Below are 17,430 nucleotides of genomic sequence, written 5' to 3' on the forward strand. Positions count from 1 at the left end.
AGGCTCTGGCTTAAGGGAGAGTTGTGGCTGGTTTGATCTGTCCATATCACCGTCCATATCCATGACCTCTAAAATGTTCTCCATTTATCAGCAGTAAGGCTGTTTGGCTTTCTTATCATTTATGTGTTTTCCGGAGTAGCACTTTTAATTTCCTTCAGTAATTTTTCCTTTGCATTCACAGCTTGGCTATCCAGTGCAAGCTTTTGGCCTGTCTCAGCTTTCAACATGCCTTCCTTGCTACACTAAAGAATTTCTAGCTTTCGGTTTAAAGTGAGAGACGAGTGCCTCTTTTTTCCCCTTGAACACTTACAGGCTGTTGTGGGGTTACTCACTGGGCTGATCTCAAGACTGTTGTGTCTTGGGGAATCCGGGAGGCCCGAGGAGAGGGAGAGAGCCTGAGAACGGCTGAGAACGGCTGGTCAGGGGAGCTATCAGAATACGCTTGTTGCTCAGCTGCATCTGTGGTCTTATACGATGTGGTCTTATGGATGCGGTTCGCGGCGCCCCGAAGCAATGATTACAACAGTCACATCAAAGATCACCCATAACAAGCATCGTAATAATGAAAAGTTTGAACTACTGCAAGAATTACCAAAATGTGACACAGAGACGCACAGTAAGCAGGTGGCCGTTGGGAAAATGGCACCGAAAGACTTGCTCTACGCAGCGTGTGCAAATTGCGACCAAGCGAAATGCACTAAAACATCCACATAGAGATGTCCGGTTGGTGGCATTGGATGTGGGGACCCAGAGGTCAAGGGAGCAGCGTGGGCTGGGAAAGGAGCTGTGGGAGTCATCAGTGTAGACACAGGCGTGGAGACTGGAGGTACAGATGGGTCCTCCAGGGAAGCTTGTGTGTCTTGAGAGGAGCAGGGGTCAAGGGCCGAGGACGGTGAGGGGGTGGAGGGTGTGCGAGGGAAGAGTGTCTGAGGAGGGAAGGACTGCTGAGCTGAGATTCTTCCCACGGCATTCTGGTCCTTCTTTCCTGGTCCAGATCCTTAGCGCCCTCACGGCCTGTCCGCCCGGCCACCTTCTCCGTGAACCCTGTGCCTCACCCGCTTCCTCCCTGCAGGCCCCTGATACACTGACATCTTTTAATTCCCAAAGCACTTCATGTCTACCTCTCCTGCAACTCTGTCCAGGGTCTGCCCCAGGTTAGACCTCCTGCCACTCCTTCTGCTCCGTAGTAAGTGCCAGGCCTCACACTCGGCCAACGTGGTCCCCTTGTCAGTAAATATTTGTTGAATTGAATGAAATTGATCTGACCATTGAAAGGGTAAGATTTCTGTTCTTGAAGACAGTTAACCTTTTACCTACAACTGTTTGGACTGGCATTCTCCAGTGAAAATACAATGTGTGACACACGTGTAGTGGTAAACTTTCTAGTAGCCACGGTGGAGAAAGTGAAAAGATGACAAAAAAATTTTTTTTAAGATTTTATTTATTTGAGACAGAGAGGAGGAAACAGGCTCCCTGCTGAGCAGAGAGCCCGATGAAGGGCTCGATCCCAGGACCCTGAGATCATGACCTGAGCCAAAGGCAGAGGCTTAACCCACTGAGCCACCCAGGCACCCAAAAAGATCACAATTTTTTATTTTAAAGATTTTTACTTATTTGACAGATCACAAGTAGGTAGAGAGGCAGGCAGAGAGAGAGAGGAGGAGGAGGCAGGCTCCCTGCTGAGCAGAGAGCCCGATGTGAGGCTCAATCCCAGGACCCTGGGATCATGACCTGAGCCGAAGGCAGAGGCTTTAACCACTGAGCCACCCAGGCGCCCCAAGATCACAGTTTTTAACAGTGTATTTTATTTATCCTAATGTATCCACAATCTTCTAATTTTAACGTATCAGTGGGATCATTTTCATTCTTTTTTTTTTCCCCTACCAAGTCTTTGAGAGCCTGTATTTTACACTTACCGCACACGTCAATTTGGACAGTGCGTTTTCATCATAAATACTTAACCCTATATTTAGATTTTGTAAACAACTAGAGATTGTAAAATGTGAATTCGCATACCTAGGTTGTTCCAAACACACTGAAGCATTTTCTAATAACTGAATCAAGTTCTTCAGATTGAATAAAATTTAAAATTCAGTTTCTCAGCCCTTTTTAAAGTGCTCTATAATGGGATGCCTGGGTGGCTCAGTGGGTTACACATCTGCCTTCAGCTCAGGTCATGATCCCAGGGTCCTGGGATCGATCCCCACATCGGGCTCCTTGCTCAGCGGGGAGCCTGCTTCCCCCTCTGCCTCTGCTGTTCCCCCTGCTTGTACTCTCTTTCTCTCTCTCTCTCTCTAACAAATAAAATCTTTTTTTTTTTTTTTTTTAAGTGCTCATTAGCCACAAACAGCTAGTGGTTGCTGCATCACACAGATCTGGGCACCTAGGCCAGGCGACCCTGGGTGGGGCCCTCTGGTTCCTTGATTCACAGGTGCATGAACGTGGCTCCTGGCATCTCCGTGACATCATGCTCCCCAGAGGAGCTGACAGATTTCAGGGTGGAAGGCACGTTTGCCCTGCCTGGATTAGCCAGCTGCCACTAGGTGTGAGGTGGGAATGGGCCTGGCGGACGCAGGCAGGCCGTGCCAAGGATCCCCTGCCCCCGAAGGAGTTCTGCCGCAGCCCCTAAAGGTCAGGAAAGCATAAGGCTTGCGTGCAGGGGATGGAGCATGGCCTTTAGATTAGACTTAACAGGAGTTGAGGGGCGCCCTTTTCCAAGTAGCTCAAATCCCCATGTACGGCAATAAAAAACACCACTCCTGAGTTCAGGCTGACCTCCTGGCATCTCACTCAAGGTTAAAGGGCCTGCGGGTGTGTTGTTTTCTCCCTTTTGTGGCTGGGAGGTTAAAAAATAACTCTGCATTAGAAGAAAGGGAAAAAAGGGGCATCCCTATGCCACCACTCACAGCCACCAGAGCCCCCATTCAGCACCACCCAGAGACCCCCTCCACCAGTGCCTTGCCCTCAGGGGGCCAGCGGTGGGGGAATACTGTGTCATCTCACCCTCTCAGTGTCCACGGAGCCTAGAAAGGCCGAGGGATGGTGGCAAGATGATTCTGTCCCTAGGTGGAAGTCGAGAGGGAATTATGGCGCTTTGGCTCTTTTGAGCTTAAAATGAACATCGCAGCCTTTACTTCTGAGCCCCCTGCTCAGCCAGGGGACTCGCCCCGCCTAGTGGACCGGGTTGGCCAGTCTGACTTTCCCTTCTGCTGTCCCTCTGGCCACCCGGGACCAGGAAGGGAGCTGTGGGGACACTTAACACCTGCAAACCCGTTGGTGTGGGCGGGAGCGGGTGAGGCTTCCCTCCTCGCGTGGCTTGTTGCCTTCTTCTGGGCCTGATCGGCCCACATGTGTGTGATGAATGCTGAATACGCCCAGCTATTAAAAATGCAGGAGACGAGCCTGCCACCCCAGAAAGAGAATGAGCCAGAGCAAGAGAAAAATCAGCAGGCTCCCCGGCCTCCTGTGCATGCCTGACAGTGAGGTGGGGGTGACAGGGTCACTGCCCTCCCTTAGGCAGGGCTACTCTGGACGCCTAGAATGGGAGGCGTGTCCTCCCGGAGTGGTGGGGGTTCGGGGGTTTGGGGAGTACACGTGCTCTTGAAGCCCTTCCCAGTGTCGTATGGCGACGGGGGGATAGCTGAGAGGCCTGGGCCCCATCCCTTGGGAGAAATGAGGCTGGCTTATCTGGTCTTGCCTGGTGTTGGCATGAAGTGGGGGCAAGACCACGGCTTGTTACTAGTGGCTCCCGGAGGACACAGGGACTCATCTCGGGGCTCCCACTCAGGCTGGGAAATCCCAGACATCCAAATGAATGAATGATGCGTGAATAAATGAAGTAGTCCGTGACACAGAGCGGCTCCTTCTACCTCACGGAGATTTTTCTGATGTGAAAGGAAATGACGGGTATAAATAGCGTACCTTTCGGGTTCTTGATGAGAAATCAAAGTGCCAGTTCCCATCGTGGAGTCGTTGTCCCTGTCCCAATTATAAGAGCTAGGAAAGGAGAACTGTGGTTCTGGGATGATAAAAAGGAGAAACCCTCTGCACTCTGGCAAGAAGGGGAAGGTTCGGTGCTTCCCGTACGACTGGCCCGTCTGTGTCTGTGCCCGTGTCCCGGTGTGCACTTGACCGAGTCAGGAGGGAGCTGAGATGTCGTCGGTACGGCCTTGCACAGAAGTCCCTCCCTAGATCCCATGTCCACATCCAGCCCCTCACACAAGAGATGGGGGGGGACATTCGAAGGCCAGTTTTTACCACCAGTGGTGCGGGTTTGGGTAGCGAGGGAGGAGGAGTGCCACAGAGGGTCAGAGAGGAGAAAGGCAGGGTGGAAGTTACCGGAAGGGGCCCCAGAGGGAAGGAGTGAGTGAAAAAGATAGCTGGTGAGAGATTGGGAGGGACAGGCCAGAATATGCAAGCATGGGGGGCAGGAATGGGGGGGGATGGTGTCCTTTCCAGGACAGGCAGGCACAGGAACGGAAACCTCTCAAAGGCTGCATGGGTTTCCAGATGATCGAGATAAGGACAATGGACAGCTCCTTGTGTATTAGACTCCCCTGACCTGTCAAGTCACAGAAGGGCTCAGAAATAGGGACCAGAGTCCAGGGGAGGAAACCAGAGCTTTGGAGAGCTGGGGAAGGGGGAGAACAGTGTGACGGAGCCACAAGGATTCGTGGCCACCGCATCCTCTGTGTTTGCGCCACACCTTGTAGCCCCACCCCTTTGAGCCTCTCGCCTGCTCAGTGATGAGAGGAGGAAGCAGGCGCATCCTGATGAAGAGAACGGCCAGAGGGGGAACCCCACCCCCGGACTTCTCACTGCCAGTGCCAAGATCAAGGGCGCTGTCCTTAGAGCTGCCCGAAGTCAAGCCCCATGGCTGCCCTTCTCTTTGCTGAATGAGGGCCCTGGGACAACCTTTTTAAGCCCCAGGCCCCTTACCTATCCAGCGGGCCTGAGGGTGAGACACATATTCCCTATGAACGCATAGCCTCCTGGCCGGCATGTGGCAGTGTCAAGGGACAGTGAGAGGAGTAAGAGGCCGGGGGAGGGTCGACAAGCCCCCCCCACAACCTTCGTCGTCGGTCTGTGGGAGAGAGAGCTGTGGGCTGGTCCTTACCTAAAGCATTTATTTGTTCTGGTGCAGCTCTGGTTTGGTTTTTATCCTGACTTCACCTTTACTGAGAACAGCCATTCATTCATCGACCATGTCTTGTGCCCTTCCAAAGTGCCCAATAATGCATCTGTCCCTGGGGTCACTCCAGAGCAATGTATACACTCAGTCAAGGTCCTTGTCCTCAGGCAACAGCTCATTTTCTGGTCAGGCCACAAACACAGAACTGAGACCTTGACATTTGACATGATGAATGTGGCCCAAACACCTCGGAAGGACCAGCCAGTGCTTCGAGAGAAGAGAACACTCCACCCCGATCCCAGCAGATGGAGGAGTGTTCCCTGGAGAAGGGAGGAGGGCACACCTGAAGAAGGCGCCGCCCAGCCCACGTAAAGGCCCAGAGCCAGGCCATGCTCGCAGCGTGTTCAGGGAGCGGTGAGAGCCCCATGAGGTTATGCAGAGGGTTCCCCAGGGCAGGAGCTGTGGTGGACTGGGCTGGGTTGTGGGGAGCCTGCCACACCTGGAACAGCAGGGTCAGACGTGGCTACCAGTGTGCCTGGTAGCCGAGTGGAGAGAGGGGAGAGCCAGGGGGCAGGGTGGCAATGCTGGTGGTGGGGTTTTCCTCCAGGCTCCAGGGAGGGAGGAGGACAGACAAGGCAGGAGCAGGTAGACCCCGTGAGTGACTGAACGTCGTGCAAGACCCAAGGTCTCTAACTGGCTGTTGATGTTGTTCACATGTGGGTTTTTTAAAAAGACAAAGCGTATTAAATTTGGGACGAAGAATTTCCCGCGTGTGCTGTAGGTCCTGTGAAGACTGTAACGTCAAGGGTTTCAACGAAGTGTGCTCGTTGTTCTGGGTGGAGACGGCTGGGGTGTGGGGCTCGGGGGTGGAGAAGGAAAGAGCAGGGCGAGTGACAACCTCCTGTGAGGGAAGATGCCCCCTGGGGCTCTTGGTCTCTGAAGGAAGCTGGGGAGCAGAGACTGGGACCCCCACAGGTGGCCAGGGATGCTACACCATTTCCTGGTCCCCTCTTACGCTCAGGACAAGCTCCCTGAAAGCAGAGGCTGAGACCTGAGGTCAGGGCTCGGCACCCGGCCTCCGCTGGCAGGGAGACAGAGACTGTTCTGTGAGGACTCCTCTTCCCTCCCCCGGCTTGGTTGGCCGGTGATGGCTCCTGGGCTTGAAAGAGACTATAAATGTCTGGGGCTGCTCTGGCTGCGGGAGGCGAGGAGCAGCTCCAGGAGCGGGAGCCTCTGACCTCTGGTGGCTGCAGAGGGGAGTGCACCTGCTTGCTGCTCCGGAGCCGAGCCTGTTCCTGGGCTGCCCGGGGATCTGGGGCTCTGTTCCACTCTGCACCCGTCGCTCCCTCCAGAATCCACTTACTTCCTGGCGTCTGACATCTCACATCCTGCCCTCCAAGGCTCTGACACCCTTTATGCATTGATGTGAATTTCACTGAGTGTTCATTTTAGGGGCCATTGGTTTGGCCCAGGGCTTATGCCAAACCCCTCCTGGCAGCGTTGCTGGTCCCAAGTGCACCCCAGAGACAGCCTGTCCAGCATGCGTACCCTACTGTGCCAGGACTGTTTTTTCCTTCTCTATCCTCCTCTCCTCTGGCTTGTCCATTTTTCCCACAGTTTTAGGGCATCGTGACTCCCCGGAGTGTCATTTAGTGCCTGTTGATCTCCCAGCAGGTTTGGAGACCACCTCCCAAGCTCCTCGCCCTGGGAAGCCCTGGTTAACAAAAATGCTGGAGAGACTAGCAGGGGCTGGTACTGGGGCCTCCCATTTCCAGGAAATCTGGAGCAGCTTAGAAAGGGGCCCAAGCAGTTACTCCTCCAGAAGACACACTGTAGAGCCAGAAGGACCCTCCCCCCGCCAATTGCCTAACATAATTTGGGGTTACAGCACAACGTGTTTGCATTAAGAAGGAGGCTGGAGTTTCTGCTCACTCTTCCTCCAGAATGTGTTCTCCAGACGGGAGCTCAGCCCGTTAGTATGAGCTTGGGCCATGCATGGAAGACCAGGGATGGAGAAGCAGTGGGGAAGATGTCTTCCCTGGCTTCGGTTTTCCTCTTCACTGCACCCCCCAGAAGTGGTCCTCCACTCTGGGTGAATATGGAAGGTCCACTCGCTCCCAGCCTCTGCTGCCCCTGCCTCTCCCTACCTTGTGTACCCCCCTCCCTCTGTGGTGGGACCAGAAGGGCAAAGGGGACATACATTTCTGATGAGTTGCACCCCTGATGTATACCCAGAAGAAGCAGCAGGGTCAGTCGGGAGAGGGGACAGCAGGATCCTCTCTCCCCTTTTTGTTTTCTCTCCAATTTATTGAAAGCCAACCGTGCGCCCACCATTCTACTGTGCACTTCATATGAAAATCTCATGTAATCCTTTCAAATCTCCATCATCATCTTCATCTTACTGATAGGGAAACTGATACTGATAGGGAAACTGAGGCCCAGAGTGGTAAAGTCCTGAGATAAGGTAGTCAGGGCAGCCTCCTATGCCTGAGTGGGTTTTGCCCCTCACGAGGCTGTCCCTTCTTCTAATTCTCTCAAAAGTCCTTAGGGGCTCATGGAGGTACCAGAGTCGGGAAGTCGGATGGCCTACCCTTATGAAACCAGCAGTAGAAAAAGCAGGATCCAGATCTGGGTTCATCTGACTTGAAGCCTGCATTCCTAACCATCATCCTCCACTGTCTTGTGACACCCTCTAGAACAGTGACAAGGCACAGCCCTTGGAGTCAGCCCTACTTGTGCTCACTGATTTTATTTCACTTGCCTCCGGCCACTTTTCCAATTCATCAGCTCAGCTTGTTCATCTCTCCCCTGTTCCTAACGGGCTTAAGGGAGAGTCCCACACCATTCTTCACGGTGGCTGATGGCTGACCATCTCTTCCCCCAGTTGACAGACGAGGTGTCGGCCCATCATCCAAGTAACAGGTGAAGATGCTTTCACCTTCCTGGCGGGCGAGGGGCCCCTGTGAGCTCTGCTCAGGGTGCTGCCCAGAGCTGGCATAAGCCGCCGCTAGCTGGTCTTTGCTCTGTCGCCAGGGCCGCTCACCCCCTGTGGCTGTGTGGTCTGGCCACATTTTCCCAGTTTACTGAGGGTGGGTTCTATGGGAGCGAATCCAAAGTCGTGCAAAAGGCCAGGAGAGATTAGACACCGTGCCTTCTCTCTGACCGCCAGACCTGACAGTCAGCCACCAAATAATATTAGATTAATCTGGCTGGTTTTTTATTGACTGTGCCCTGTGGCCGATTACCCTGTTTTCTGTGTGCTTAAGGTGTTTACAGATTGGCCTTCTGAAAGTTTCCCCAATCTTTTCCGAGATTAAAAATGAAAAACAAAAACAAAAAAACCATTTATTCATTCGTCGGGATTTTTGCCGTACCTCCTCTATGTGCTATACCATGGGAGGACTTCGTAGCTCTCTTACTTAGGCAGATCCGTAGCAATTGTCTGACTCTTGGCCTTCAGGAACATCCCAGGTATTTTCTCTACTTAAAGAATTTAAATGTGGGGGCGCCTGGGTGGCTCAGTCAATGAAGCGTCTGCCTTCGGCTCAGGTCATGATCCCAGGGTCCTGGGCTTGAGCCCAGAGTTGGGCTCCCTGCTCAGCAGGGAGCCTGCTTCTCCTTCTCCCTCTGCCTGCTGCTCTGCCTACTTGTGCTCACCCTCTGTGTCAAATAAATGAATAAAAATTTTTTTAAATTTATTTTTTTAAGATTTTATTTATTTGACAGACAGAGATCACAAGTAAGCAGAGAGGCAGGCAGAGAGAAAAAGAAGGAAGCAGGCTCCCTGCTGAGCAGAGAGCCCAGATGCAGGGCTCGATCCCAGGACCCCAGGATCACGACCTGAGCCAAAGGCAAAGGCTTTAACCCACTGAGCCACCCAGGTGCCCCTTAAAAAAGAATTTAAATGTGATGTAAAAAACATCTTGATAGCAGCCCCCCAAAATCTCCCAAGAGAGCCAAATAGAATTCCTTCTCTGAGGGTCTTTTAAAATAGAGCAGATCGGGACACCTCGGTGGCTCAGTGGGTTCAGCGTCTGCCTTCAGCTCAGGTCGTGATTCCAGGGTGCTGGGATCGAGTCCCACATTGGGCTCCCTGCTCAGCAGGAAGCCTGCTTCCCCTGCCTGCTCTGCCTGCTGCTCCCCCTGCTTGTGCCCTCTCTCTGACAAATAAAGAAATAAAATATTTTTTAAAAAATTTTAAATAAAAAAAATAATAATGGGGCGCCTGGGTGGCTCAGAGGGTTGAGCCTCTGCCTTCGGCTCAGGTCATGGTCCCAGAGTCCTGGGATCGAGTCCCGCATCGGGCTCTCTGCTCAGGAGGAGCCTGCTTCCTCCTCTCCCTCTGCCTGTCATTTTCTCTGTTTGCGCTCTCTCTCTCTCTCTCTCTCTCTCTCTCTGGCAAATAAATAAATAAAAATCTTAAAAAAATAATAATAATAAAATAGAGCAGATCCCCTTTCACTTGGGATGACTTCAATGCCATCACTGCTTACAAGGCAGGAGGCTGGGTGGGGTGCAGTAAATCGGAGATCCTTGAAATTCTGCCAGGCCAGGAGGACAGGCACAGGGGCCTTTGTCAAAAGAATGGGTGGGAAGAAACCAGACCACTGAGAACTCTCCACCAGACACATAACCCACAGCACAAATACAGTATGTCTGCAGGCTCCTGCCTGACAAATCCATCTCTGCCCCGCGCTGGTAAATGGAGCTGGGCTGGCACCTATTTCTGCAGGCCCAAAGGTTTTCTGAACCGTTCTTTTGAGGCTTATCCGTTGACGATGAAAGAGTAAATCATGGGGCGCCTGGGTGGCTCAGTGGGTTAAAGCCTCTGCCTTCGGCTCAGGTCGTGATCCTGGGGTCCTGGAATCGAGTCCCGCGTCGGGCTCTCTGCTCCAGGGAGCCTGCTTCCCCCTCTCTCTCTGCCTGCCTCTCTGCCTACTTGTGATCTCTGTCTGTCAAATAAATAAATAAATCTTTAAAAAAAAAAAAAAGAATAAATCATGATCCCCAAGCATGGGGAGCAGCCGGAGAGCTCTGGGCCCGAAGAGACACGGGCAGCCCTTGGAACAGCGCTGTAAGACATTCCACTTCTGCTCGTTTGCAGACGTCACTGCCACTCGGTGGCACGAGAACCATTTTTCTTAGAGCCAGAGCACCCTCCTTGGTCCAAAATGATAAATTCAGACAGGCCCCCAGGAAAAGGACGTGGCAGCCAAACGGCCCAGACTCAGCAAGGTAGACCTGTCCCCACAGAGCAAGGAAGACGAGGGAGGACTATTCTCAGCTGCGGGATCCCTTCCCAGACCAGAGACAGAGGGACCGTGGTCACTGGGAGCAGATGACTCCCAGGGTGTTCGACACAGCAGGAAAACAAGCTGCCACCCTGGGCTCCCGGAAAGAGTTCATCTCAAGGGAATAAAACAGGATTATGAAAGCAACCAGGGCCGAGCCTGGACTCCTCTCTCCCTTTCATTTTTTTTTTTTAAAGATTTTATTTATTTATTTGACAGACAGAGATCACAAGTAGGCAGAGAGGCAGGTAGAGAGAGAGGAGGAAGCAGGCTCCCTGCTGAGCAGAGAGCCCGATGCAGGGCTCTATCCCAGGACCTCGGGATCATGACCCGAGCCGAAGGCAGAGGCTTCAACCCACTGAGCCACCCAGGCGCCCCCCTCTCTCCCTTTCAGATACGGCTCCGAGAAAGGCCAACAGCAAGGTGACCTGTGTGTGGAATTGGGAGACTCCAGGGGGCGCCTGCGTGCACCCCTCCAGACCGCAAAGACGGGACCTCAGGGGTCACTGCCAGGCTTGTGGATCACCTAAGAACGCAGAGTAATGAATCTGCTTAGTCATCCGGGTGTTGCCAGCTCCCCACTCCTCCCAGCGCCAACAGCACAGGGAGGTGTTTGAATTACCCGGATTCCACGCAGGGGAGATGCCTGCACCATGAAAGTGGGGGGTCAGCATTTTCTGGCTTCTTACCAGTGGAAAGAAATTAAATCTGTTTTTCAGGGTCCACTGCCCAGGGCTGGGATGCTGTCCTGGCCAGGGGTGATGGGAGAGGAAGGGGGAGCAGGGAGAGAGGGGACGGTGGGAGAAAGCAGGAGGCAGTTGCCACAGAAGGCTTCCGGACAGCTGCACTCCCATGCCCTGGAGTGTAGACACCCGCGGGGATCGGCGTGCCCCGGAAGCAGCGGCCGGGGCTCTCCGCACCTTCCTGAGCTCATAGCTGGAAAAAGATGGAGTCTCTGGGATTAGTTTTTCCAAATCAGGTGGCACCATCTTGCCATCATTTCCTCCTTTGTTCATCAGCTTCGGATCTGAGGGCTGTTGTCAACAGTGGTGAAGAAGAGAGACTAAATATTCCACTGGATGGACGGCTGACATTTATCCTGGGGAATGAGGTTGGCAAGGGCAAACGGGAAGGCTTTTCACCTCTCTCTGTCTGTCTCTGATTCTCATTTCCTTTGGGGATGGGTTTGATTCTTCCCACCATCACCGAGATGCCTGCTTCCCTGTCGTTTTTACCTCCCAGCAGAAGTACCGTCTCAGCTCAGACCAGAGGCAGGTTACCTTAGCAGGTAAGCCCAAAAGCGGGGCAGAAGGGACACCAAAGATAAAAGTATCCAGGTCAGGGCTGCCTGGCTGGCTCAGTCAGAAGGACATGTAACTCTTGATCTTGGGGTTGTGAGTTTGAGCCCCACATTGGGTATAGAGATTACTTAAAAAGTAAAATCTTAAAAAAAAAAAAAAAAAAAGTATCCAGGTCAGGTTCCAGGTTTTCCTCCTTCATTCTTTTTAAAGATTTTATTTATTGGAGCGCCTGGGTGGCTCAGTTGTTAAGCATCTGCCTTTGGCTCAGGTTGTGATTCCAGAGTCTTGGGATCAAGTTCCGCATCGGGTTCCCTGCTTTGCGGGAAGCCTGCTTCTCCCTCTCCCTACTACCCTGGTTGTGTTCCCTCTCTCGCTGTGTCTCTCTCTGTCACATAAATAAAGTAAAATCTCTTAAAAAATTTTTTTAATTTATTTGTGAGGGTGGTACAAGCAGAGGGAGGGGCAGGCGGAGGGAGAAGCAGACTCCCCACTGAACAAGGAGCCCAGTGCGGGACTCAGTCTCAGGACCCCAGGATCATGACTTGAGCCAAAGGCAGAACCTTAACCAACTGAGCCCCCCAGGAATCCCTTTCCTCCTTCATTCTATATACAGCCAATCTCCATTCGTTACTGGACACCCTTGGAATTCTCACCCAAAACAACTAGAGTCTCCTACCCTCTTCCCGCTGCCAAGATGGAGTGTCCCCCCCCACCAGAGCTGGTATCAGAGGCACTTACTCAGCGGCTGAGTCCCTGCTACTCCCCTGGTCTGTGGAACCCACTGAAACACTCTTGATCGGACTTTTTCCCCCTAACACCTTCCATTCCAACGCAAGAAAACTCAATCCAGAGAACTTCACATTAGGCTTCTCGTCTAGTATGTGATGGACTCCAATTCCACATCCTGCCCATGGACGCTGGGATCGCAGTCCAGCTGGAGTTCTGGAAGCGTTGGCAGTACCGGGTAGGAATGAAGCACACTTGTTATATAACGGAGAAAGTTGCAAATCAGGAGATCGGTCACAGGTATTAGGGGGCCTGGCTCAGGCTCAGTTCCCAACACAGTAGGACAGAAGCATGACCAAAGAGGAGTCAGCTGGCACTGTGCTCATGGCTGAATTAAGGAGCCTGTTGGAGCTGGACATTGACTTTAGGGGAGAAATACAGACTGTACTGTGAGCATCGGAGGACCATTTGGCTCAGTTTTGAAATTTATTCCAGTTCATACAATCACTCTGGATTATTCTCTCCCAACATCATATCTGTCCGCTGAGATCGCGGTACTCAACATGGGCCCCGGCCATTTTTCACAAAGACTGGAGGCCTTCCCTTTTCTCCTACCAGCTCATGGGACAGGAGCCGGCCTTGAAACCCAAGGGTCCTAGTTTCTTGTCCTGAATTTACTGGGCTTCACGACGAAGTACATCCGAGAAGGCTGCTCAGGCGCGGAAGAATCTTCCCACCTGGAATTCCATCAACATTTGAAGTTGAACTTCCTTCTTTAAAAATAATAAAAATCAACAGATCAGAACCAAGGTGACTAAATCGACAAGAGCTTTTTAAGCAGCTCTTGTAATGAGTATTTTTAAAGTCAAGATATTGATGTATAATTTAAGTTGCATGAATTTGGGGGCTGGGGAGTTGGATTGTATTTTTAATTGTGGCAAAATACACACATAAGAAAATTTACCATCCTGGGCGCCTGGGTGGCTCAGTCAGTTAAGCATCCGACTCTTGATTTTGGCTCCCGGTCACGATCTCAGGGTCGCGAGATTGAGCCCCGCGTCAGGCTCTGCACTTGGCAGGAGTCTGCTTGAGATTGTCTCTCTCCCTCTCCCTCTGCTCCTCCACCATACCCTCCACCCCACTGTTTGCACACACACATGCACACACACACTCTAAAAAAATGGGGGGAGCTGCCTGGTGGCTCAGTGGGTTGAACATCCATCTCGGGTCATGTTCTCACAGGTTGTGGGATTGAGTCCTGTGTCTGGCTCCTAACTCAGTGGAGAGTCTGCTTGAGATTCTCTCCCTCTGCCCCTCCCCTCCCTCACTCCTGCATGGTTTTTCTCTCTCTCTCTCTAATGTAAATAGATCTTTTGGGGCGCCTGGGTGGCTCAGTTAGTTGAGGCACTGCCTTTGGCTCAGGTCATGATCCTAGAGTCCTGGGATAGAGTCCCACATCGGGCTCCCTGCTCTGCGGGGAGCCTGCTTCTCCCTCTCCCTCTGCCTCTCCCCCTGCTTGTGCTCTGTCTCTGTCAAATAAATAAAATCTTTAAATAAATAAATAAAATAGATCTTTAATAAATTAATTGAATTGAATTTTTTTAAAAAAAGAAAGAAAAAAAAACTGACCATCCTAACCATTTTTAATACATAGTGCAGCAGTGTTAAATACATTCACGGTGTCCTACAACCAATCTCCAGAACTCTTTTCATCTTGCAAAACTGCAGCTTCACACACGCAGACCAACAGCTCCCTGTTTTCCCCTACCCCAGCCCTTGCAACCACCTTTCTACTTTCTGTCTCAGAATTTGACCCCTCGAAGCACCTCATGTAAGTGGAATTCTGTAGTATTTGTCTTTTTCTGACTGGCTTATTTCACTTAGTGTAATGTTCTCAATGTTCATCCGTGTGTCAGAATTTCCTTCTGGCTAATATTCCGTTGTATGGCAAGCCCACATTTTGTTTATCCCATCATCCGCCCATGGATAGTATTTGAATTGTGCCACTATGAACAAGTGTGGGAACGGCTCTTCAAGACCCTGATTGGCATTAGTGTCTCTTAAAATTGAGTGAAGGAAGCCTAGAAGAATTCCACATCCCGTGGTTTTATTATTATTTTTTTTAATTATATATTATTTATTTATTTATTTGACAGGCAAAGATCACAAGTAGGCAGAGAGACAGACAGAGAGAGAGAGAGAGGGAAGCAGGCTCCCCACTGAGCAGGGAGCCCGATGCAGGCCTCGATCCCAGGACTCTGGGATCATGACTTGAGCCAAAGGCAGAGGCTTTAACCCACTGAGCTTCTCAGGCGCCCCGGTTTTATTATTATTATTATTATTATTTTACCATTTGGAAAAACTCAGGAGTGCAACACTAATTTCACCAGGTAGTATCTTTACAGCTTCTCAGTGTGCTGACTTCAAGGGCTGCCTGTGCCGTTCCTCAGCCCTGTGTGAGTGTTCTGAGAATCACCATTAAATAGAAAGTTGCCGCAGTCCAGCTGTACCTCCGTGACTGAGACACTGGTCAAAGGCGGAATTATCAGGGACTTGGTGTATTACTAAAACCCACTGTTCCAGTTTCCCCTCACACGGGGCTTGAAGTCCCACACCTCCCTTCCCCGGGTCAAGAAAGCACGTGGTCCCAGGACAAAGTCAGGGACGTCCAGCTACAATCCGCTTCACCACCAAGTGCCCTTCTCCCTGGCAAAGACCTACGAATAACATCTGTGATCGGGTTTCAGAGTAAGCAAAGCGGCAAGGGCTGAGGGGTTGCTGAAATGAGTTCATGAACAAATTGACCAAAAAAATGATCTGTGAATAAATCATAGAGAAGGAAGAGCTCACCAGCCATGTGGACAGATAAGACTCCTCCCCCCCAAATACCAGCCTCTCTTTCATGCCCTACATTGTCTGCAGGCATGTATAAGCTATATTCTAGACCATTTGGCATTCAGATAGCTAAGTCGGCTCCACTCAGCTCAGAGATGATCGGGGGGCTAAAGTGTTAGCGTTCTGCCCTCCTGCAAGGAGGAAAGGGAATCTAGTTCAGGAACCAAAGGAAAGCGTATTCATCCCATCTCATCTTTTAAGACCCTGAGACAGACTCCTTCACGGCCCCCCAGATACAGGGTTCTCCAGCATTAAATGTGCAGAAATCAAATGCATATCCATTACAGGAGAAATCGTAGGGAAGGGGAGCTGAGGTGACACATTTTGAAGAGCAAACATGCACCTTTGTGCTCTGTCTTCTTAAAATTCATCCTCTCACCTGCCAGCCTTGAGAATTGCCTATTTACATAACTAGCTTCCTAAAATGGAATATTCAATAACGTTACACGGTGCCTCACTCCGTTGGAGCCCATCCCCAGGATTTGAGTGCTCCCGGAGTCCTCCCGAAGCATGTGGCATGGAGCGCTGGCCTGCCGCCATACCTCCGTGTGGTGTGAGCCTGTCAGCACTCCCAAGCCAAGCAGATGTCAAGCCTGATCTCCAAGGTGGGAGGCCAACGAGCAGCAGGGGGAGGGGACGTGATTCAGCAAGTGGCATGGTAGCACGCCGTCTTCAGGGGACAAACAGCATCTCTCCCTGAGCTTCCCAGCAGGCACCTTGTTCTGCCCAAGGTGCTGTCCCAGAGACCGCCGGCAGAGAGGGACTGAGAAGGGGGGAGCTGCAGGATCTATGGGGACAGCCCGGTGCCGGAGGGACTCATTCAGATCTGAGCCGGCCCTGGCACTGTGCCAGCCTTGAACCCCCTGTCGGTCCTTTCCGAGACACAGATCTCCCTCCCGTCCAAACGGGATTCCTGCTGCTTGCTTATGAGAGGAGTATAAATAAGTGATAAGCAAGTGTTCTGATGATGAGAGGCGCGTGTAGCTTCTCAGCAGACCGCATGTATCAAAGAAGGCAATTGTGTGTGTTTGTTCATTTATTTTCCAGTGTTCCGGTTCCTGTAGTCAGTTTAGAGAAAATCCCTAACCTAGTGAAGGCAGATGGTGCCAATGTCAAAATGAACTCTACAACCACTACCGTGGTCACCTCCTGCTCCATGTCATCCTCTGCTGTCTCCACCCCACCTTTAATTAAGCCAGTCTTGATGTCCAAGTCAGTGCCACCTTCCCCAGAGAAGATCTTAAATGGCAAAGGAATTCTGTCTGCCACAATAGACAAGAAGCACCAGAATGGCACCAAAAACAACAACAAGCCTTACAGGAGACTTTCAGGTACGTGTCTGTTTCCTTCGAGCCTGGCTCACGATTAGATCTGGGTCACGTTCCAAGATCAAGCAGTGCTGTGTTCTTATCATTAAGCAGGTCCGTTTCGTTGTAAGGGGAACACGGGCTTTACCTGCCAGCAGGACCCCCCACCCAACTTAAAAATGCGAGGGAAAACGGGTTCTCTTATTTCCGGGCCAGATGAGAGCTCTCGCTCTTGACTCAGTGCTCAGCAGGAGGGGTCCTCCCCGCCCAGAAGACAGGATGCCTTATATCAAACACGACAGCCCATTCATTCTCCAGGGTCTTATCAGGCTGATGGGCTGAACCGCCCCGGGTTCCGCAGAAGCTTCTCCGCAGGGAAGTCGGACAGTCACAGGGATGGAAACCTCTCAGTAGGTCAGGGCTGACGCGGGGGCAGGACCGTGAGTGCTGTCTGCCCCGCTCCATGCTTGGGTCTTAGTTGGTCGCCTGGTTGATTCCATGGTCTGGGGCTACGACCACCTTTCCTACAAATTCAGGTTGGAATTCCCACTTGGGAACCCGCAGACCAGCACAGCCAGTGCGAGGCTGAGGGGTTTCTCTCGGATCCTTCTCGGTTATCTGCGTAGACAGTTGGGATGGCCAGAAAGGTGCACAGGGCTGGTCTTGGAGGCAGTGGTTGCCTTCAGGGGCCCCCATGTGGATGATATTTGCTTTGGATTTGTTGTGGAACTAAATCTGGCGGTTCTGCTTTCTCCAAAAGACCAAGAAAAGCTATAAAC

The 17,430-nt window shown here is 51.7% G+C and overlaps 1 protein-coding gene across 14 annotated transcripts in view; it reads left to right on the top strand.

Annotated features, from left to right (window-relative positions):
- The window catches only part of ATXN7L1 (ataxin 7 like 1), a 233,505-nt gene that overhangs the window by 185,513 nt on the left and 30,562 nt on the right, over positions 1-17,430 (top strand). For 13 of the 14 annotated variants that reach the window (XM_047695958.1, XM_047695956.1, XM_047695957.1 and 10 more), the window contains one exon: positions 16,392-16,675. In XM_047695958.1, the coding sequence (XP_047551914.1) occupies positions 16,392-16,675 (284 nt within the window). Of the gene's footprint in view, positions 1-5,017; positions 5,022-13,252; positions 13,260-16,391; positions 16,676-17,430 lie in introns of those variants that run through there. The other variant, XM_047695970.1, reaches the window with a different exon arrangement.

Source organism: Lutra lutra, chromosome 11 (assembly GCF_902655055.1).
Source record: "Lutra lutra chromosome 11, mLutLut1.2, whole genome shotgun sequence".
NCBI classification, from domain to species: Eukaryota; Metazoa; Chordata; class Mammalia; order Carnivora; family Mustelidae; genus Lutra; species Lutra lutra.